At 42.1% G+C, this 16630-nt stretch overlaps 1 protein-coding gene across 4 annotated transcripts in view; it reads left to right on the forward strand.

Annotated features, from left to right (window-relative positions):
• The first annotated feature begins 690 nt into the window (after positions 1 to 690).
• The window catches only part of drd2b (dopamine receptor D2b), a 55946-nt gene continuing 40006 nt past the window's right edge, over positions 691 to 16630 (forward strand). For 2 of the 4 annotated variants that reach the window (XM_017699850.2, XM_017699859.2), the window contains exon 1: positions 6731 to 6879. In XM_017699850.2, the coding sequence (XP_017555339.1) occupies positions 6827 to 6879 (53 nt within the window). In that variant the 5' untranslated portion in view covers positions 6731 to 6826. Of the gene's footprint in view, positions 970 to 6730; positions 6880 to 10648; positions 11071 to 16630 lie in introns of those variants that run through there. The other 2 variants (XM_017699868.2, XM_037533154.1) reach the window with 2 other exon arrangements.

Raw genomic sequence — 16630 nt, forward strand, 5'->3', positions numbered from 1 at the left:
TTCTGTTCCACCTTTTCCTCTCTCTCTATCTTTCCTGTCTCTCTCCCTCTCTCACCTCCTGTCTCTCTCTTCATCTGTCTCTCCTGTACTTTCTTCATTTATCTCCTCCTCTCTGTTATTGTTACTGTCTTTCTCTCTCTTTCTCTCTCCTTCTGCCTCTCTTTCTCTCTCTCTGTCACATAGTCCCTGTCTCTCGCACCCTTCTTACACCTGCCCCCTTTCCCTCCACATCTCTCTTTTTCCCACTCTCTTCTCCTTTTTTCCTCTCTCCTGTACTTCTCTTAATCTCACCTTCTGTTACTTTCTTTCTCCCTTCCCTTTCCCCTCTCTCTCTCTCTCCATTTCTTTTTCTGCCCCTCTCTCTCTTCTTCCTCTCTCCTTTTCCACTCTCCCTCTCCCCCTTCTCGTTCTCACCCATTTCTCTCTGTCCCTCTTTGTTTCTCTCCTTTCTCAACCCTCTCTTACTCTTTCTTTCTCTTTCCTTCTACCTCTCCGTGTGTTTCTGTTTGTTTTCTCTCTCCCTCTCTCCGCCTGCATCTCTCTGTCCCTCTCTCCGCCTGTCACGTTCACTTCTCTTCCACTCTCTCTCTCTCTCTCTCTCTCTCTCTCTCTCTCTCTCTCTCTCTCTCTCTCAGGCCCCGCCCCCTCTCTACCTGCGCGCTCTCTCCACTATTACTGTTCCTCCTTTCAAGTTGGAGTCAGTTGATCCAGAGCCCAGAAACTCGCTCGCCTCACAGTTACGAACAGAGCCGAGAAACGGGACATGTTGGTCAGAGGACGCTTTTCTGTCCACTTACGAAGTGCCCTCAAAAGTTAACCCGGTCTCAGAGCTCAGAGTCGCGCAGTCGGTGACCGTTATAAACGCCGTTTGTGTGGAGCCAGAGCGGCAGCTGGAATGTGTGGAGAGTAAGGATGTAAACGGAGACACGGGAGAGACACCAGACAGTCCTCAAATCCTATGGCTTGAAGGTAAGACATCACCAGATACCAAAAAAACATCCAAAAGTTACAAAAATGGATTTATATCTAAACGCGTTAAGTTAGCGGCTTGTTTCAATTTTCCGTTCCACCTTAAATGGAGCCGCAGTTACATTCTGACGAGCCGAGCACCGGAATGTAACCGCTGCTGCATTTAAGGTGGACCGGAACCATCGACTTCCTAGCCAACTTCAGCCACTCGCCGTGCGTTGAGTTTCAGTCAGGTTTTTGTCAGAGAACTGCTCTAAAACGACAACTTATAAGAGGCGGTTTTTGGCTTTTTCATAACTATTCTCTCTTTTCGTTCTGAGGAACATTACAGCGCCGAGCTCTGTGGTAAAGACGCGAGGAGCTCGTTAGCTCTGAGGCGCTTTCAAACCACTGAGTCCATTGACACTGTTTGTTACATAGCCTATCATATAACAGCGTGAGCCTCACACAGAGTGTGTGCTTCCTAAACGGTCCACGCTGTGACTAAATGTGAATATTCTGTGTTGGATTTTTCCTCAAGAGCCAAAAACCTCATAGACATTCTAGCATTAATGCATGCGGTGATATTTTGTGAGCTGTGGCACAAAATCCAGTCACCACACTGCAGATGTCAGCTTCTTTCCTCAGAGTGAATGCAAGAAATCTCCAGATTTTGTCTGTCGGCTGTTTTGCAATTGATTCCCTTGAGTCGAATCGTTAAGATGTGAAGAGTTGAAATACTTGTCATCTTCTGGTTATGATTTCCGGTAGTTCTTCTTGCTGGATAATGTGAGTTCTTAGAAAATCTGCTTTAAAAATCTAATCAGTGTCTTTTTTTCCAACACTGAAGACAGGGCCCTTCTCTCTTTCCCACGTTCTGTCCTTTGCTTTTCTCTCTTCCCTCTAGTTTTGAAGAGAACCACATTTAGGGGTCAGTGTTAACTGAGTCTGCCAGCCTGAAGCCTCATCAAATTCTTAGAAATAGATGCTCGGCGGAGGGTAAAGACAGTGGATTATCCACGACTTATTCTGCAGAACTGCTGGACGTTCGAGGGCCCTCCTGCTGGACTGAAACTGTCTTAAACTGCTTGAAAGGTCATTTCGAATGCAAACGTCTCTCCGATGGACTGCGTATCAGTGCCGTCTAATACATGCGCAGACACATAGCATATTTCAGCTTTTAAATGTCAACAATGAGCCTGGCGATTAACACTGGCTGACGCGAAGCCTGGGCTTAGATAGCTGCCGCTTTCAAAAACAGAAGCTATTATTTGACCTTTTCAGTTTCAGACGTGCTTTCTCCCCCGTCCAATTTTGCTCCATGACCAATGATTTTCCTCGGATGACAGCAAGTCCATCACCTCTTGATAGGTGCTGCTGGAGCAGCAATGATGGCCACATTCCAGCTGCACCCTCCAGCCTTGCGTTTCTCACTTCCGTACCAAATGGTTAGTGATGACAGCAACATTTAGTATTTGTGCCAAGCGGAAAAAAAAAGAGAAATCACTCAAGGTTGACACATGGTGCCATTTTAAAGATCACAGCCTGAAACGATTGACGGGATTGCCCCAGTTTGAGGAGACATAGCAAGTTTGATGAGAGTTAATTATGGATGAACTACCTGTGAACAATTGAACAGACTCATTACGACGCATTATACATGGCGAGACGGTCGTATTCATTGTATTTTTAATGTTGCGTTGTTGTAAAGCTCAGTGCTAGCAAACTGCAAGTGATTTAGGGGGTTTAAAAATGAAAACCCTGTAACACTGTCCATATATACACTCCCATTCAAAAGTTTGGATTCCCTGTTTCCAATAATATGAAACCAGTTTTGTTGAAGGTGCATGTATAAAACGCCTTTCTTATGATGCCACTTCATAACTTTACGGTAAAAAAGGAAGACACTGCAGTGTCCAGAATGATGAACATAGCTGAGTCTGTAATGACTGAGAGTCTGTAATGACTGAGAAAGCTGAATAACATTGAGAATAAAGTCAATTAAATGAAATAGATTTAGCATCCAGAATGCCTCGCATTTGAAAAGGGCTGATCAGATCACCCAGACAGATAAGATATTACTTAAAATAAACAATTGCCGTACACTGTTCCTTATTTCTTAAGTTGTTAATAAAATATTAAATAAACCATCTCAAAATACCTTCCGGTGTCTAACCTATGGTATATCAGTCTGCACTATCGGGGGAGATGATGATACTGGAATCATAAGTATTGATGAATAATTGTTAAGAAAAAATCTTTAGATTTGACCAATATTTTAAATCCAGATTACATGGCGTGTTTATTGTACTCCAAAAGAGCTGAGATTTATGGTGATGCTTGTATTTTATCAATTTTACTTCTTTTGTACCCTCTACAAAGGTTGTCTACATTTTTCCGTGATGCTCATCCAAGCGGAACCAGTTCCAGTACATTTTAGACATTTTTTTGTATCGGCATTGGCAAATATGCCCACCAAAATAATGGATACTGGTATTGGCCAATTTTGGAATCATTTGGTGCTTTGTTGAAATGATTCAAAGGGATCAGTTAGTTCTCTTTTCAATAACTGCTCTTATTTACATTTATGGCATTTGGCTGACGCTCCTATCCAGAGCGACTTACAACTTGATCATTTTTACACAGTTAGGCCAAGGTGGTGTTAGGAGTCTTGCCCAAGGACCCTTATTGGTATAGTATAGGGTGTTTACCCAGGTGGGGATTGAACCCCAGTCTACAGTGTAGAAGGCAAAGGTGTTATCCACTACACTAACCAACCACCACCGTGATGCAACACATTTGAGTAATGTAAATTCAAAGCACCGTTTAGGTTCAGTACAGGATGTTCACTGACATTATTTCTCACAGAAAACCTTGACCCTCTCATATATACAGTGGAACATGTAAAATGGACACATTCCATTCACGTTTTTACCAAGTTTCCAAGTGTAAACCAGTCGGACACATGAATTTACCAGCTGTTGTCAGATACTGAAGCTTTTCTGTGTGCAACAAGGCTTTTAACGTCTGTCTGGATTGCATTCATTTCGCATGCCCCCTGTTTGCACCCTGTAGCGTAGAACTTGACTGGTACTTCACTCAGCCTCCACAGAGTAGGACTGATTTTGCCTTTTAGCTATGCTGTTATTTTTGCTCCTCAGGCCCACTGCGTGATTCTGTCTTGCAGCCGCTGCAGAAATCGCAGGGGCTGCAGACCATGACTAATTCTGGATTGTAATCATATGCGTAAATAAATACTGTCCTCAAAATATGCATGCTTCAGTGAGCGCTGTGGCTGCCTGAGAATGGTTTAGAAGCCTTCCAGTTTGAGACTTAAGTCAACTTGAGATCCAGCTGAGATTTAGGAACGCATAAGTGATTAGAAGGGATTTCAGTGGCTGCGTGAGCACGGCTTGCTTTGTGAAATTTTGCAAAAAATGGTCTGGTATGACGTATTTTGTGAACAGCTGTTGCTTGTTAGGATGGTCATTGTGGCTTTATGGACTAGAATTTAATCACGGGACAGAATGAATGTGGTCACAGATAACAGCGATTTGTTTCTGGTGTGCTGGTAATTCGCTTTGCTCTAGTCATTCTCGATAGTGACATTTCAAGAACACACCTGACATGAAAAATAACGGCGCTCATACGGGAGCTTACTTTTGAAGCCGTTGATTAATGTGCCCAATAAAATACACATGCTAACAGCGCGATACACATCCCTGTACGATTACCCTGTGCAGCATTTATCTCAACGTTCCAGCATATCCAGCGTTCCATATTGAGATTCAGTAATTCTCGCCCCACTGACTCTTCATGAATAAAACCTCCTTCTGTCCTTGACCAGGCAAGTGAATGCATCATCCTGTGTTGCAGTGGCATTCCTTCCTATCCGTCTGTGCCACTGAGACATTTAGGAAGTGTTATTAGTGGGTTACTAGAGAAGTGTGAGGTGATACATTGTCTTTGCCACTGTACCAGTGTTTTAATTTCAGTTGTAGCAGTTTTTATAGATTATAACATACTTTTCCATAAATTAGCAGCATCCTTGTTGTCAAGCAGTTTGTTTTTAGTTTTTAAAATTCTCCTTAATTCCCTTTAAACATAGTGTCCAGTTTAAATTACACCAAAACTAAATGAATAGAAAGAAAAGCCGACCTGCCATAAGGAGTTATATAGAGCCCTGATGATGACATCCTGTATAAATAAAAATAATGCATGGCCACACTTTATTAATGCATGGGAACAAGATCCTAATGCATGACCACGATTTAGTAAGGCATGGGAATGAGATCATGGATTACTAAGTCGTGGCTATGCATTAAAATATCGTTCCCATGCTTTATTAAGTCATGGGCACGAGTTAATCATCTCATTCCCACACCTTACTAAGTCGTGGCCACGCATTATTTTTATTTATACAGGATGTCACCAGCGGGGCTCCGTAGAGTTCCTATTTGAATAGGCAGGTTTATCATTCAAGTTGAAGAACTGCATAAGGGTGCATTAGACAGTTGGCTCTGCTATACATTTCTACTAAGAAATGAAATGCACAGCTAAAAATAGTGGGGTTCGGAACAGGGAAACGTCTACAGCTGATAAGATGGACAACTATTTCATCCATGTCGTGCGAGAGAAGTATGATGCATGGATGTGCAAAATTACACAAAAGACGTGGTGGGTGATGACAGCTTTCGAGAGTTAATCAAGAGCCATGGTCATAGCATTTGTGCTTGTTTTAACTTCGGCTCATAGTGAGCTGTAAATATAACTATCACACTTTATAATGTAGATCTTTCAGCCTTACATATAGTATTCCAGTCATTTCAGCTATTTTTAGTTTTTTTAGCACAATTATGAACATATGGTTGCCAGCCCCTTGGTTCCTATATAACATATCACTGTTGTCGGAGCAAAATCTCCATTTTTGACATTTTTCAGTTTTTAACATGGAAATACCTGTTACCTTTTCCATTATATGTGAATGTCATGATGAATGGACTAAAAGAAATGACCCAAAATGACTTGGAAAAAGTCTGTTTCCATTGACGTACATTCAAATAACGTGTTTTTTCCTTCTCCTGTTAACTCGACATTTTGAAGATACAAGGTTTTGTTCTGACAACAGTGAATATATTTAAATTAGGTTATTCATTTCCTATACATGCTAATCCTGGCCCCAGCTGTAAGTACTGAGTTCTGCAGTCCATTCAAGGAACAGTTAATTACACATAATTGTGTGTACATCAAGAACTTTCCCACGGCTTTCAGGTTAGCTCCAATCAGATTCTGATGGGCTGCTTCATTTATCTGCCATTGATTAATCACTGGTTAATGATGGTCATTTACTGATGGAAGAATTTGCATCCCTGAAATATCACCTGACACCATCATATGTTGAATTTTCTCAGTACTGTCCAGCACTAATCCCTTTCCATCTGTGCCATGGAGACACTCAGGAAGAACCATAGTGAAACGACAGCAGGGTTCAGAGAGATCAGCATATGACCAGAGGGTAAAAGAAGAAATCCAATGCAGCACTGGGCAGGAAGTCACCAGGGCCACTACATCACGCCGCCAGCTATCTTCTGCCCTGTTCAGTGTTTCTGTGCCAGGGGAGGTCCAACAAGATATTGTGGCTCCAGATGGTTTGTGCACCGCGGCACTTACACGAGAAGCAGGCAGGCAAAAGGGGCGGGGCAGAGACATCACTGGTTGTTAGGAGACCGCCGTGGCACAGAGCCCTAATGAGCTCATCGGAGGCTTGTTACAGTGCTCCTCTGCTGCTGCTCTCCAAGAAGCAGCCAGTCCACACTTTCCCTAATGGCTGGGCGAGAGTGAGAGATTGCTGGAACAGACAGAACTAGAACGCTGGATAATGCGCTGGATGACACACCCACCGCTGTGCTGCCTCGGCCCAGCTCACGCAAGGTTAGCTTGGCAATGTTCATCATGTTAAGAAGTGCCTTCTTCCTTGGAAGGCTTGAACACAGAGTGAACCAACAGAGAATATTAATGGAAAATCTAGACCGTCTCACGTGACTGCTTTTCTCAGAGTGCTATATACCACAACAGCATTACTTAAGCTTTAACACCTTTATACAGTAAATATTTAAGACATTTCGCTTTTAGAAAACACAGGCTTTAGATGTTAAGTAGTTCATTTATAATGTATAAATATAGTGTGAATTTCCATCTTTTATATCTATATTATAACAAAAAATGTAACACCTCTGACACAATCTCTGATTATTTCCAAGACAAATTTCAGAGGTGCTTCTTCTGACATCTTGAATACAACGCTGATTATTTTTGACGCCTGTCAGATTGAAGCTCTATAAGTAGAGCCATCAGCCCCAACTGTGAGCCATGTTGAAGTGTGCGTTTTGTCTGACACCTCATTAAAAGCTGTGAAAAAGCACCAGATGAGGGAATAAGCACAGTAAGCGCTCAGTCTGTCCTGTGTACTTAAACATGGCATCAGTAGGGATCGCACCAGTAAGCATCACAAATACTGTTTTCAAGTGAAAATATCAACGCCCTAGAAGGTTCACAATGCAATTAGAACAGTTTAATTGGTCCACAATAAGGACACAGATCTGAGGACCCTGATTTATCTTCTTCTGGCATTTCCAGGCCTGGATTGTCAGCTTCCTGAAACAAGGGAACTGATGAAAGGAGCGAAATGGGCAGGTACACTGGAAGTCCTGCAAGATCGCACCACAATGCTGAAGAATTTTTCTTTTTCTAAAAAAAGGCTTTTTTGATTGTGATTCTCTTTGGAGGAAAAATTAGAATCAGAAGAAAGGAACACTGTTGTGCACCGTGCCAGATCTTCTCTCTTACCCTTTTGGTATTTTGGACTATCATTGCCATGGAAACCACATTTTCCTTCTCTGGTAAAACTGATAAAGTTTTTGGTGACCGTATCAAACTGAGAATGGCTCTAAAGAAATCTAGACACTGTGTTCTCTTTTTCTGAATGCTATAAATGCTGGACAAGCAAGATTACTTGTTAGGTCAGTATTGATATTAGTAGATTGATTATTAGTAGATAGATAAAGGGTCCTGCGATGGACTGGCGACCTGTCCAGGGTGTATCCTGCCTTCCGCCCGAAGACTGCTGGGATAGGCTCCAGCACCCCCCCGCGCGACCCTGACGGAGAAGCGGCTTAGAACATGGATGGATGGATGGATGGATAAAGGGTCTTTTGTCATGGCAATTCTAGTTTGTTGTTCAACTGGAGTAGGGCTGCAAACTTTGACCAATGTTCAACTGGCAAGCCATAAAATCAATGACGTGACACATCAGAATATCAATTATAAAACATACTTTCTGGTTCTGAAATCTGATTGGCTGAGCCATGTTTGAAACCTTGGGAAAATGCTTGATATATGTACATTTATGAGTGACACATCAACTGAATTCTGAATTAATGCAACAACATATCAAGTGTATGGACTGTGGAGTGTAGTACTGAGAAGTGAGGCCAGGCATATCAATTTAACAACCCGAAACCATATTAAAGATACGCTTCATAAGAACCTGGTTTTATTTCATTTGAGGGGCTGACAACTGTAATATGTGCATGGTTAAATAAACAAATGCTAAAAAGTTGATAAAATGAAAGGAATATACTGTGTATTGATGAAAGTACGGCGTATTGATGAGCTGCTGAAAGTTCTATATTCTCAAATTCTTCATTTACCACTCGTTGCTAGCCCACCTTATAATGAACATAAATGCCATGATTAATTAGCCAGCTTTGATTAATCAGCTAGCTTTGGTTCAGTGTAGCGTTAGTAGCTCTCGTCCACCACATCCTTCTCTGTAGTTTGGCACATCCGCCTGTGATTCCTTGCAGTGCCGTGTGTCACACTTTCTCTCTGAGGACATGGACACAGTAGCTTTCTGTCTTTGGTATATTGTTGTAGTTGTGCCATTATCCTCTTGAAAAAGTCTCACTACTTTTTTTAGCACTTCATTTTTTAAGACTGTCTAGCACACAGTCATGTCTTCCTTTTCTTTTTGAAGTGTTTTTTATCACTGTTGTTCGGAAGAAAATCTCATATCTCCAAAAGGGTAACTTTACAGAAAAGGAAAAAAACCTATGTAACTTTTACTGGAAGTCAATGGAACTACACTTTTTTCCAAGTCATTTTGAGTTGTTTCTTTTGGTCCATTCATCATGAAATTGACACACAATGTAAAGAGCAACAGGTATTTTCAAATGTCAAAAATGGATATAAGGTTGTCTTCCAACAACAGTGATATGTTTAATCATAGCCATGTATAATATATATATAATACAATTTTTTTACATGATTAATCCCTTAAAAAGCCAGGGCACACTTCCGTGGCGTGGCAAGCAGCTGCAGTGGCCACTTCGGCAATATCAAAATGGTGCTTTTTTGCTGTTTTTGTTTACTGTCTGTCTTTAACCCGACCAAAAACTAGATATCATGACTGTTTCAACCAGCACCATCATCCTGCTACAGCTGAGAAATCAGCCACAATCTCTGCTTCCAAGCGAACTGCGGGAAGAGCTGCATGAGCTAGGCCTGCTATAGTCCCTGGCACTGCATGAGCCCGCTGGCCGAAAGCGATGCGCGAGGAGGCAGAAGCGAGGCAAGCGAGCTAATGGCTAACCCCACATGACCAGCCGTTCCATCGCTCATTCTCTCCAACGTTTGTTCCTTGGAGAATAAACTGCACTACCTCCGGATTCAGCGGGCTACCCAGCGTGAGTTCAGAGACTGCTGTGTTTTCATTTTTACGGAGACGAGGATGCCGAGCTCCACTCCTTAGCTGTTCAGCTCGACGGCCTGTTGTGCTTCTGTGCGGACAGAGATGCTGAGCTGCGCAGTAAGACTCGAGGTGGAGGCCTGTGTGTTTACATCAACACTGAATGGTGTGAAAACGCGGCGCTAGTCTCCACTCACTGCTCACTGCTGGTGGAGTTTGTGATTGTCAGAGCCAGGCCATTTTATTTGCCTAGAGAGATGAATTCACTGTATATAATAACGGTGTATATAGCTCCCAGTGCTAATGCTAAGGCCGCACTGATTGAGCTGTACAGCGCTATCAGCAATCTGCAGAACGTGCACCCAGACGGACTGTTTATTGTTGCCGGTGATTTCAATCATGCCAATCTGAAGTCAGTACTCCCGAGATTTCATCAGTATGTGGACTTTGCAACCCGTGGGGCTAACGTGCTGGATCTTGTTTACACAAACATCCCCAGCACGTACAGGGCTGAGCCCCGCCCCCACTACGGCTACTCAGACCACATCTCTGTGATGCTCATCCCAGCATACAGACCACTAATCAGACGTGCCAAACCAGACCAGAAACATCTAAGAACCTGGCCGCCAGGAGCTATCTCTGCTCTTCAGGACTGTTTCAACCACACTGACTGGGAGATGTTCGGAGTAGCAGCTACTACTGGTGACTCCATCAACCTGGAGGAGTACATGGAATCAGTGACTGGCTACATCAGCAAGTGCACTGATGACGTTACTGTCTCCAAACCCGTCACAGCTCACCCCGACCAGAAACCATGGATGACTGCAGAGGTGCGCATGCTGCTGAGAACCCGCAACAAGGCTTTCAAGTCAAGGGATAAAGCAAGCCTCAGGGTGGCAAGAGCCAAGCTCTCCCGGGCCATCAAAGAGGCTAAGAAAGAAAATCCATGATCATTTTCAAAACACTGCTGACACACGACGCGTGTGGCAGGGCATCCAGGCCATCACCAACTACAAGTCACCTCCACAAAAAAGACACCTACGTCAGAATGCTGTCCATAGCCTTCAGTTCAGCGTTCAACACCATCATTCCTCAGCAGCTGTTTGGAAGACCAAGCCTGCTGAAACTGAATGCCTCCCTCTGTCACTGGATACTGGATTTCCTATCTGAGAGACCTCAGTTAGTCAGGATAGGAAATAACATCTCCAACACCACCACACTGAGCACCGGTGCCCCTCAGGGCTCACTAGCATTGTGGACGACCCCATCCATCCCTCACACTGACTTTTTTCACTGCTACCATCTGGCAGGAGGTACCGGAGCGTCTGTGCCACCACTGCCAGACTCTGCAACAGCTTTGCTCCTCAAGCAATCAGGTTTTTAAACTTACAAGGACTGAGCTAAACCCCCCCTCACACACATACTCCACACACACAACTCTTTTGATGCTCTGCTTGCACTATCTGGATCATTGCTGCTACACTGTGTCTTTACTGTTTCACTCAGGTGTTTCTACCTCAGTAACTGCTGTGTTTATGTCTGTCATCTGACTGTGTGACTCACAGACCACAGCATGTTAAATATCTCTGCACCTTATTCCACTACCTCATGTCCAGAATGAGTGCTGCGTCGGTGCTGCGCTGTCCTGTCTGTTCACTGTGTCTAATGTCTGTTTAATGTCTCGTATTTATTGCTTCTAGCTTAATTTTTTGTTTGCACACGATGTCTGCAGGTTCGCACTGTGTACTTTTGTTCCTTGCTGCACCGTGTCGTTCCTGGAGGAATGCAATTTCACTCCACTGTGTACTTGTACATAGACGGAATGACAATAAAAGCCTCTTGACTTGACTTGACTTGACTGGCAGGCCCACACTTCTACAACCAAAGAATAGCTCAGGTGGTTTGCATTGAAGTCCCTGTAGTTACTGAATCATAAGCGGTAGTATGTAATAAGCCTGGGATTTTAAGGGGTTAAGAACAGTTTTATAATGCATCATCAAAATCACACTGGCTGCTTTAAACGATGACCTCAGAATTATTTTAAGCTACCACAGATATCGTTGTCTTATGCTTTTTTACTGCCTCCTTGTGCCATCGCCTTTCACGTGTTGTTGATTAAAATAGTCCTATATTTACACGTAGCACCTTGCACACACAGTATAAAGTGCCATTTACAAGACTGTGATCTCCCGAAGAAGCAACAGAACAAAACTGAGACATGAATAAATGTTTATTAACGATGACAGGAGACATTCTGTTGTCACAAACTGCCAACAACCGTACATGAATGTCAGAGAGAGGAAGTGAGTTGGAGAGAAGAGATTAGACATTTGAAGGCTCAGCAGGACAACAGAAAATTGTGCCTATGGACAGCACATAAAGCTGCTAAACCTAGGGCTGACTACTGAGGTGTGAATCAGTGGATTTGAATTAAATTGCCTGATCCAAAGCACCTTACATAAATATTTGATTAGGCACCTGCTGAAATGTAAAGTGATTAAGTAGGATTGGACTGAGTGTGAGAGTACAGAATGTATAGTCACTATAGGCGCCTTAGTGAAGTCACTTTTCCCCTTAGCACAGTGATGTGAACACTTCGGTGTTATGACCAGTGTTATGTGTAGCTGGGATTCAGAATTAAACCCCAGTGGAAAGGCTTCCCACTGCACTGCTAAACATGCTTCCACAATGCCCAGGTTATGGTGGATACATCCTGAAATGCTGCAAATTTGGTTTGAGTATTTCTCCCTCATAGCTCACTGAAGCAAGCAGAGAATTCTCTCAGAAGAACAGATTCTAAACTTTCAATTAAAACCACAGTTGTGTTTATAAGAGGAAGACCAGATATTTTATTATTTTAATCTGATTAAGTGTTATTGATATGTGTACAGACTTGTGTGTTGGCCTTGTTTATCATTTTTCCCAAACTGAGTTTAGAGTGTAAGTATAAATCATTATGTAAGGCTCACTATAGAAACAGCCACACTTCACTAGACCTGTGATTAGTAAAGCTTTGCCCTGCCTCCCTTGGTTACTCTGTCTATGCTAATCCAGTGTTATCAAGGAGGCGAATGAGAACAGGAAAGCTCATGACACTCAACATGTTGGCTATGAGAAAAGTCCTGTCTTTCAGTAAAAGCAGCCAGACTGGTTAAGTCGGAAATGGGATAAGCTCGCCCTTGTTGTGGAGATTTGTGCATCAGTAGCCAGAACAAACTGAAAAACATGTTTTTGTGCATGGTATTATTAAACTATATGTGATTTTTGTGATGTTTAACAGTGATCTGAGATGTAATTTTGAGACAATTATTTGGTTTTTAGATTTTTTTACCCAGAAGCCTAGTCTTGTATGAGTCAAAAAAACCCCAAAATGTCCAGGCATGATGCCCAGATGGCTGTTGAGTAGACAGACTTTCTTTTAAGGACCTAAACTTAGGCTAAACTTTCAAATCAAGCCTTCTAGTAGCGTCCTTAGCATTTGTACTATCACTAAAGTTAAGCAGGATAAAGGCACATTTAGGATTACACAGAGAAGTACATTTAAAAATAAAAATAAATAAAAATAATAAAGTAAATCCAATTTAGAAATAACCTGGATTTCCATCATATCTGGAAATCAAGATAATCTGAAATTAGGGCAGTTTAAAGCAAAAGAGATTCTGGAAACCGTGTTACCATGAATCAAAACAGAAATATTGCAGTCACTAGACATTAAATCAGCAGCCGGATGAAGAGAAGTCTTGCAAAAGTGCAAAAGAGCCTGCCCCTTCAGATGAGCTATTGCTAAAGCTAACACTCGAGCTAGTCAATGCAGTATTATATGCTGATGAGGACTCGCCATCTTGTGCACAAGGTTTTGTAGCAAAGCTTAGATGCAGTGCAAAGCATTACATGCAAATGAGGGCATTAATAGTTTAAGAATGTTTTTTAAAACTGGGAGCACTACAATCCTGATTAATCTGACTAATTTATTAAGATAACAGTTGGTAGCTAATCATCATTATATACATTACATTATTAACCTGGATAAATTGTAGCTTAGAACGTTTTCTAGCTTTGACACTGAGCTGTGTCTGTGAGCTATCTGAAATCCTCTCTTAGCCTGATCATTTGGACAGATTTACTACCACCACCGTTCTCACTTGTAGGAGAAAGTCGAGCTTAGCGATTGAGTGTTTCGTCAGTCATTATTTTTGGAAATCTGTGTTCCATGTCTTGCCATTTCCTCTGCAGTCAGATCAAACCTTTGTCCTATTGAGCACTACTAACCAAACCAGCGCTATAACGAACCACAGAAAGCATGCTGGGATTGGAGTCTCACCACTGTTGCACAGTCCAGTGACAGTCAGTGTCAACAAAGTGTGCTGTGAACATACATTTGCACACACAATCTATGCTACAATTACAACATTGCTTGAAATAATTACAGTCATCATTTATGACACAATGAGGCTGATCTAAATACATAATGGGGCTGATCTAAGTATAAACTTTTTTAAACCTGGAAATTCTGCTAGATTTTCCATCATTAGGAATGTGTCTACACAGAGACAAACAATACACCAAAACACTCAAAAATAATCATAGAAGCATAGAAAACATTTGTATATATATTTTTAAATGGATTGCAATGTTTAATTCAATTTACAAGCAAAGCACAGCAGTGTTACCAGCAATATCAGTAATATAAGGTGCCCTCCAGCGCTTGCACTGGACAGTGCTCATGGGAAAACTATGGATTCTTCAACGTGAGGCAAACTAACAAAAGCAACAGTAAAGTAAAAAAGCTCCAGTTCCCCTCGAGACAAAGCGTAGCATGAGTACGAGTGGCTATTGTGGAAGAGGTGGAACATGCAGCCACTGTTGCTCTCACTGTGTTCATATTTTCATGTTCACCATCCGTTGACGTGATTTTATGATGAAGCTGTAACAAAATAAACAAATAAGACAACTGCGATGAATCGCAATCAACTACACAAACGAATGAGTTTAATCCTGATTAATGATTTGAATCATTTGACAGCCCTGGATTGTTTTCAAATAATTAAATAAGTGTTTTCAACACTCTTAAGTGGCTGTCAGGGTTTCTGTTATGTGTTCCTTTAAGGGCAACAGAGAGACTAAATTTTGCGACATGTTTAAAAAGTGTTATAGAAAAGTTTTCAAAACGTGAGCATGTACATTTACAGTGCACTGCACATATCTCAGTACCATATTTACAAATAAGATGAGAATCGATAGTAAAGCATCAGCGCAAAAGCTCGTATCAGACCCATTCTGTGGTACTAGTTTCTCTTATCAGCAGTTTAAAATGCATTAGGGCCATATGAGCGTGTGTAGGTGACAAGTGCTCTGAAATTCAATCTACCATCGAGGTGCTTAGTAACTAAAAGCCGTTTCCCCAAGGTCAGGTGGGCCAAAGAGGATTTCCAGAGAAGGCCATCTCTGAGAACGTGTGGCAGTGTTTCAAAACGACAGCGAAGCATCACTTTCTGAATAAGAGCTTTGTAGGCGATTAGAAGTCAATGCTGTGATTTTGTGTTCATGCAGGCCCAGCCCACTTTCAGATGATTCAGATTTCACAAGGCTGCATGTTAAAATTATTCGACTGAGCTGTGTATGGCCGACGTTTGAAGTTGCTCCGTGGTAATTTGGTCTTTTTCTTCGATGGTGTGAAAAATGTAGACCGTGCAGTTTTTTCTCTCGGATGTGAAAAAAATTCTTGCAGGAAAAAAGAGCCGCTTTTGTGTCTTCTCAGGCGTTCCACCTGAGCTTCAAATGTCAGCTTGTTTCAAAAGGCTATGTTTATGACCCATTGGACTTGTATCTAGTGGTGAAGTCACTTATGAATGCTCTTTTAAAGAATTCTCTATCTTTTTTTGAGGGGGCAGAGATTTTAAAGGTTGCTCTTGCCTATTATAGCAGTGTGTGAACGTAGTGTATATGTGCGTGTGTGTGTGTCTGTGTGTGTGTGTGTGTTTCCCAGCCATGTGTCCAAGGGAACTGACAGCACAGACAGCTAAAGAAATACGAGCACTCTAATCTCCCCAAGGCTTGTCATTCACTTTTGGAAAAGTAGTTGACAATACGTTTAAAGCGGTGTACTCTTTCAACCTGCTCCGAGCGACGCTTCCCTTCTTCCTTCATCCAGCGGGGTTTAGCACCTCCGGAATTACCCTTTTCCGAGCCTTCTAGTCCATTTATGCAGAACGCCATAATTCGATACACCTGTTTCCTCAGAACGTCTTAAATATCGAAGGGACTGGATACTTAATCCACTGGGGATAAACAGTGGAGACAGAGGACGTGTGCTGGCAGATGCAACACTCTGCTGTCTATAATGATAATTAAAATGCTATCTTAACTTCTCATTCAGTTCACTTCTAAGTGAACATATCAGGCAATTAGAGGAAGCTTTGAGCAAGATCTAGACTCGCTGCCTGATCAAATCAGATTGAATTCCACTAAAGAACATTCAGAAATGTATTTTATGATTATGTGTATATTATACATGTGGTCAATGTTGGAAAACCATTAACAATTTCAACATCCACACTTCCTCTCACTCTGAATGACGTGTAGCGCACATTCTAGCATACATAAGCCATCGTTTCTATCTCATCACTGTGTCAGTTGTGCAGCGCGCAAGACACAGTGAAAAAGTGCTCATCATTGTTATAGAAAAGAAAGTTATCCTGCTGGCGACACAACTGGTACCTTACATAGATCAAGAGGGAACCTGCAATCCAATTTCAATCTCAGTACAGGACTCAAACTTCATGGCTGGCTTTTACGCTGCAATGCAGAAGCTCTCAAGCTGCTCAGGTGGGGGTCTTGTTTATAGTTGCTGTTTGGGGATTGATATTGATCTAGAATGTCACACTATGTGACTCGATTGACCAGCTTGGGAAAAAGCCCCTTCTACTGTCAGGCCAC

This window comes from Pygocentrus nattereri, chromosome 23 (genome assembly GCF_015220715.1).
Source record: "Pygocentrus nattereri isolate fPygNat1 chromosome 23, fPygNat1.pri, whole genome shotgun sequence".
Lineage (NCBI taxonomy): Eukaryota > Metazoa > Chordata > Actinopteri > Characiformes > Serrasalmidae > Pygocentrus > Pygocentrus nattereri.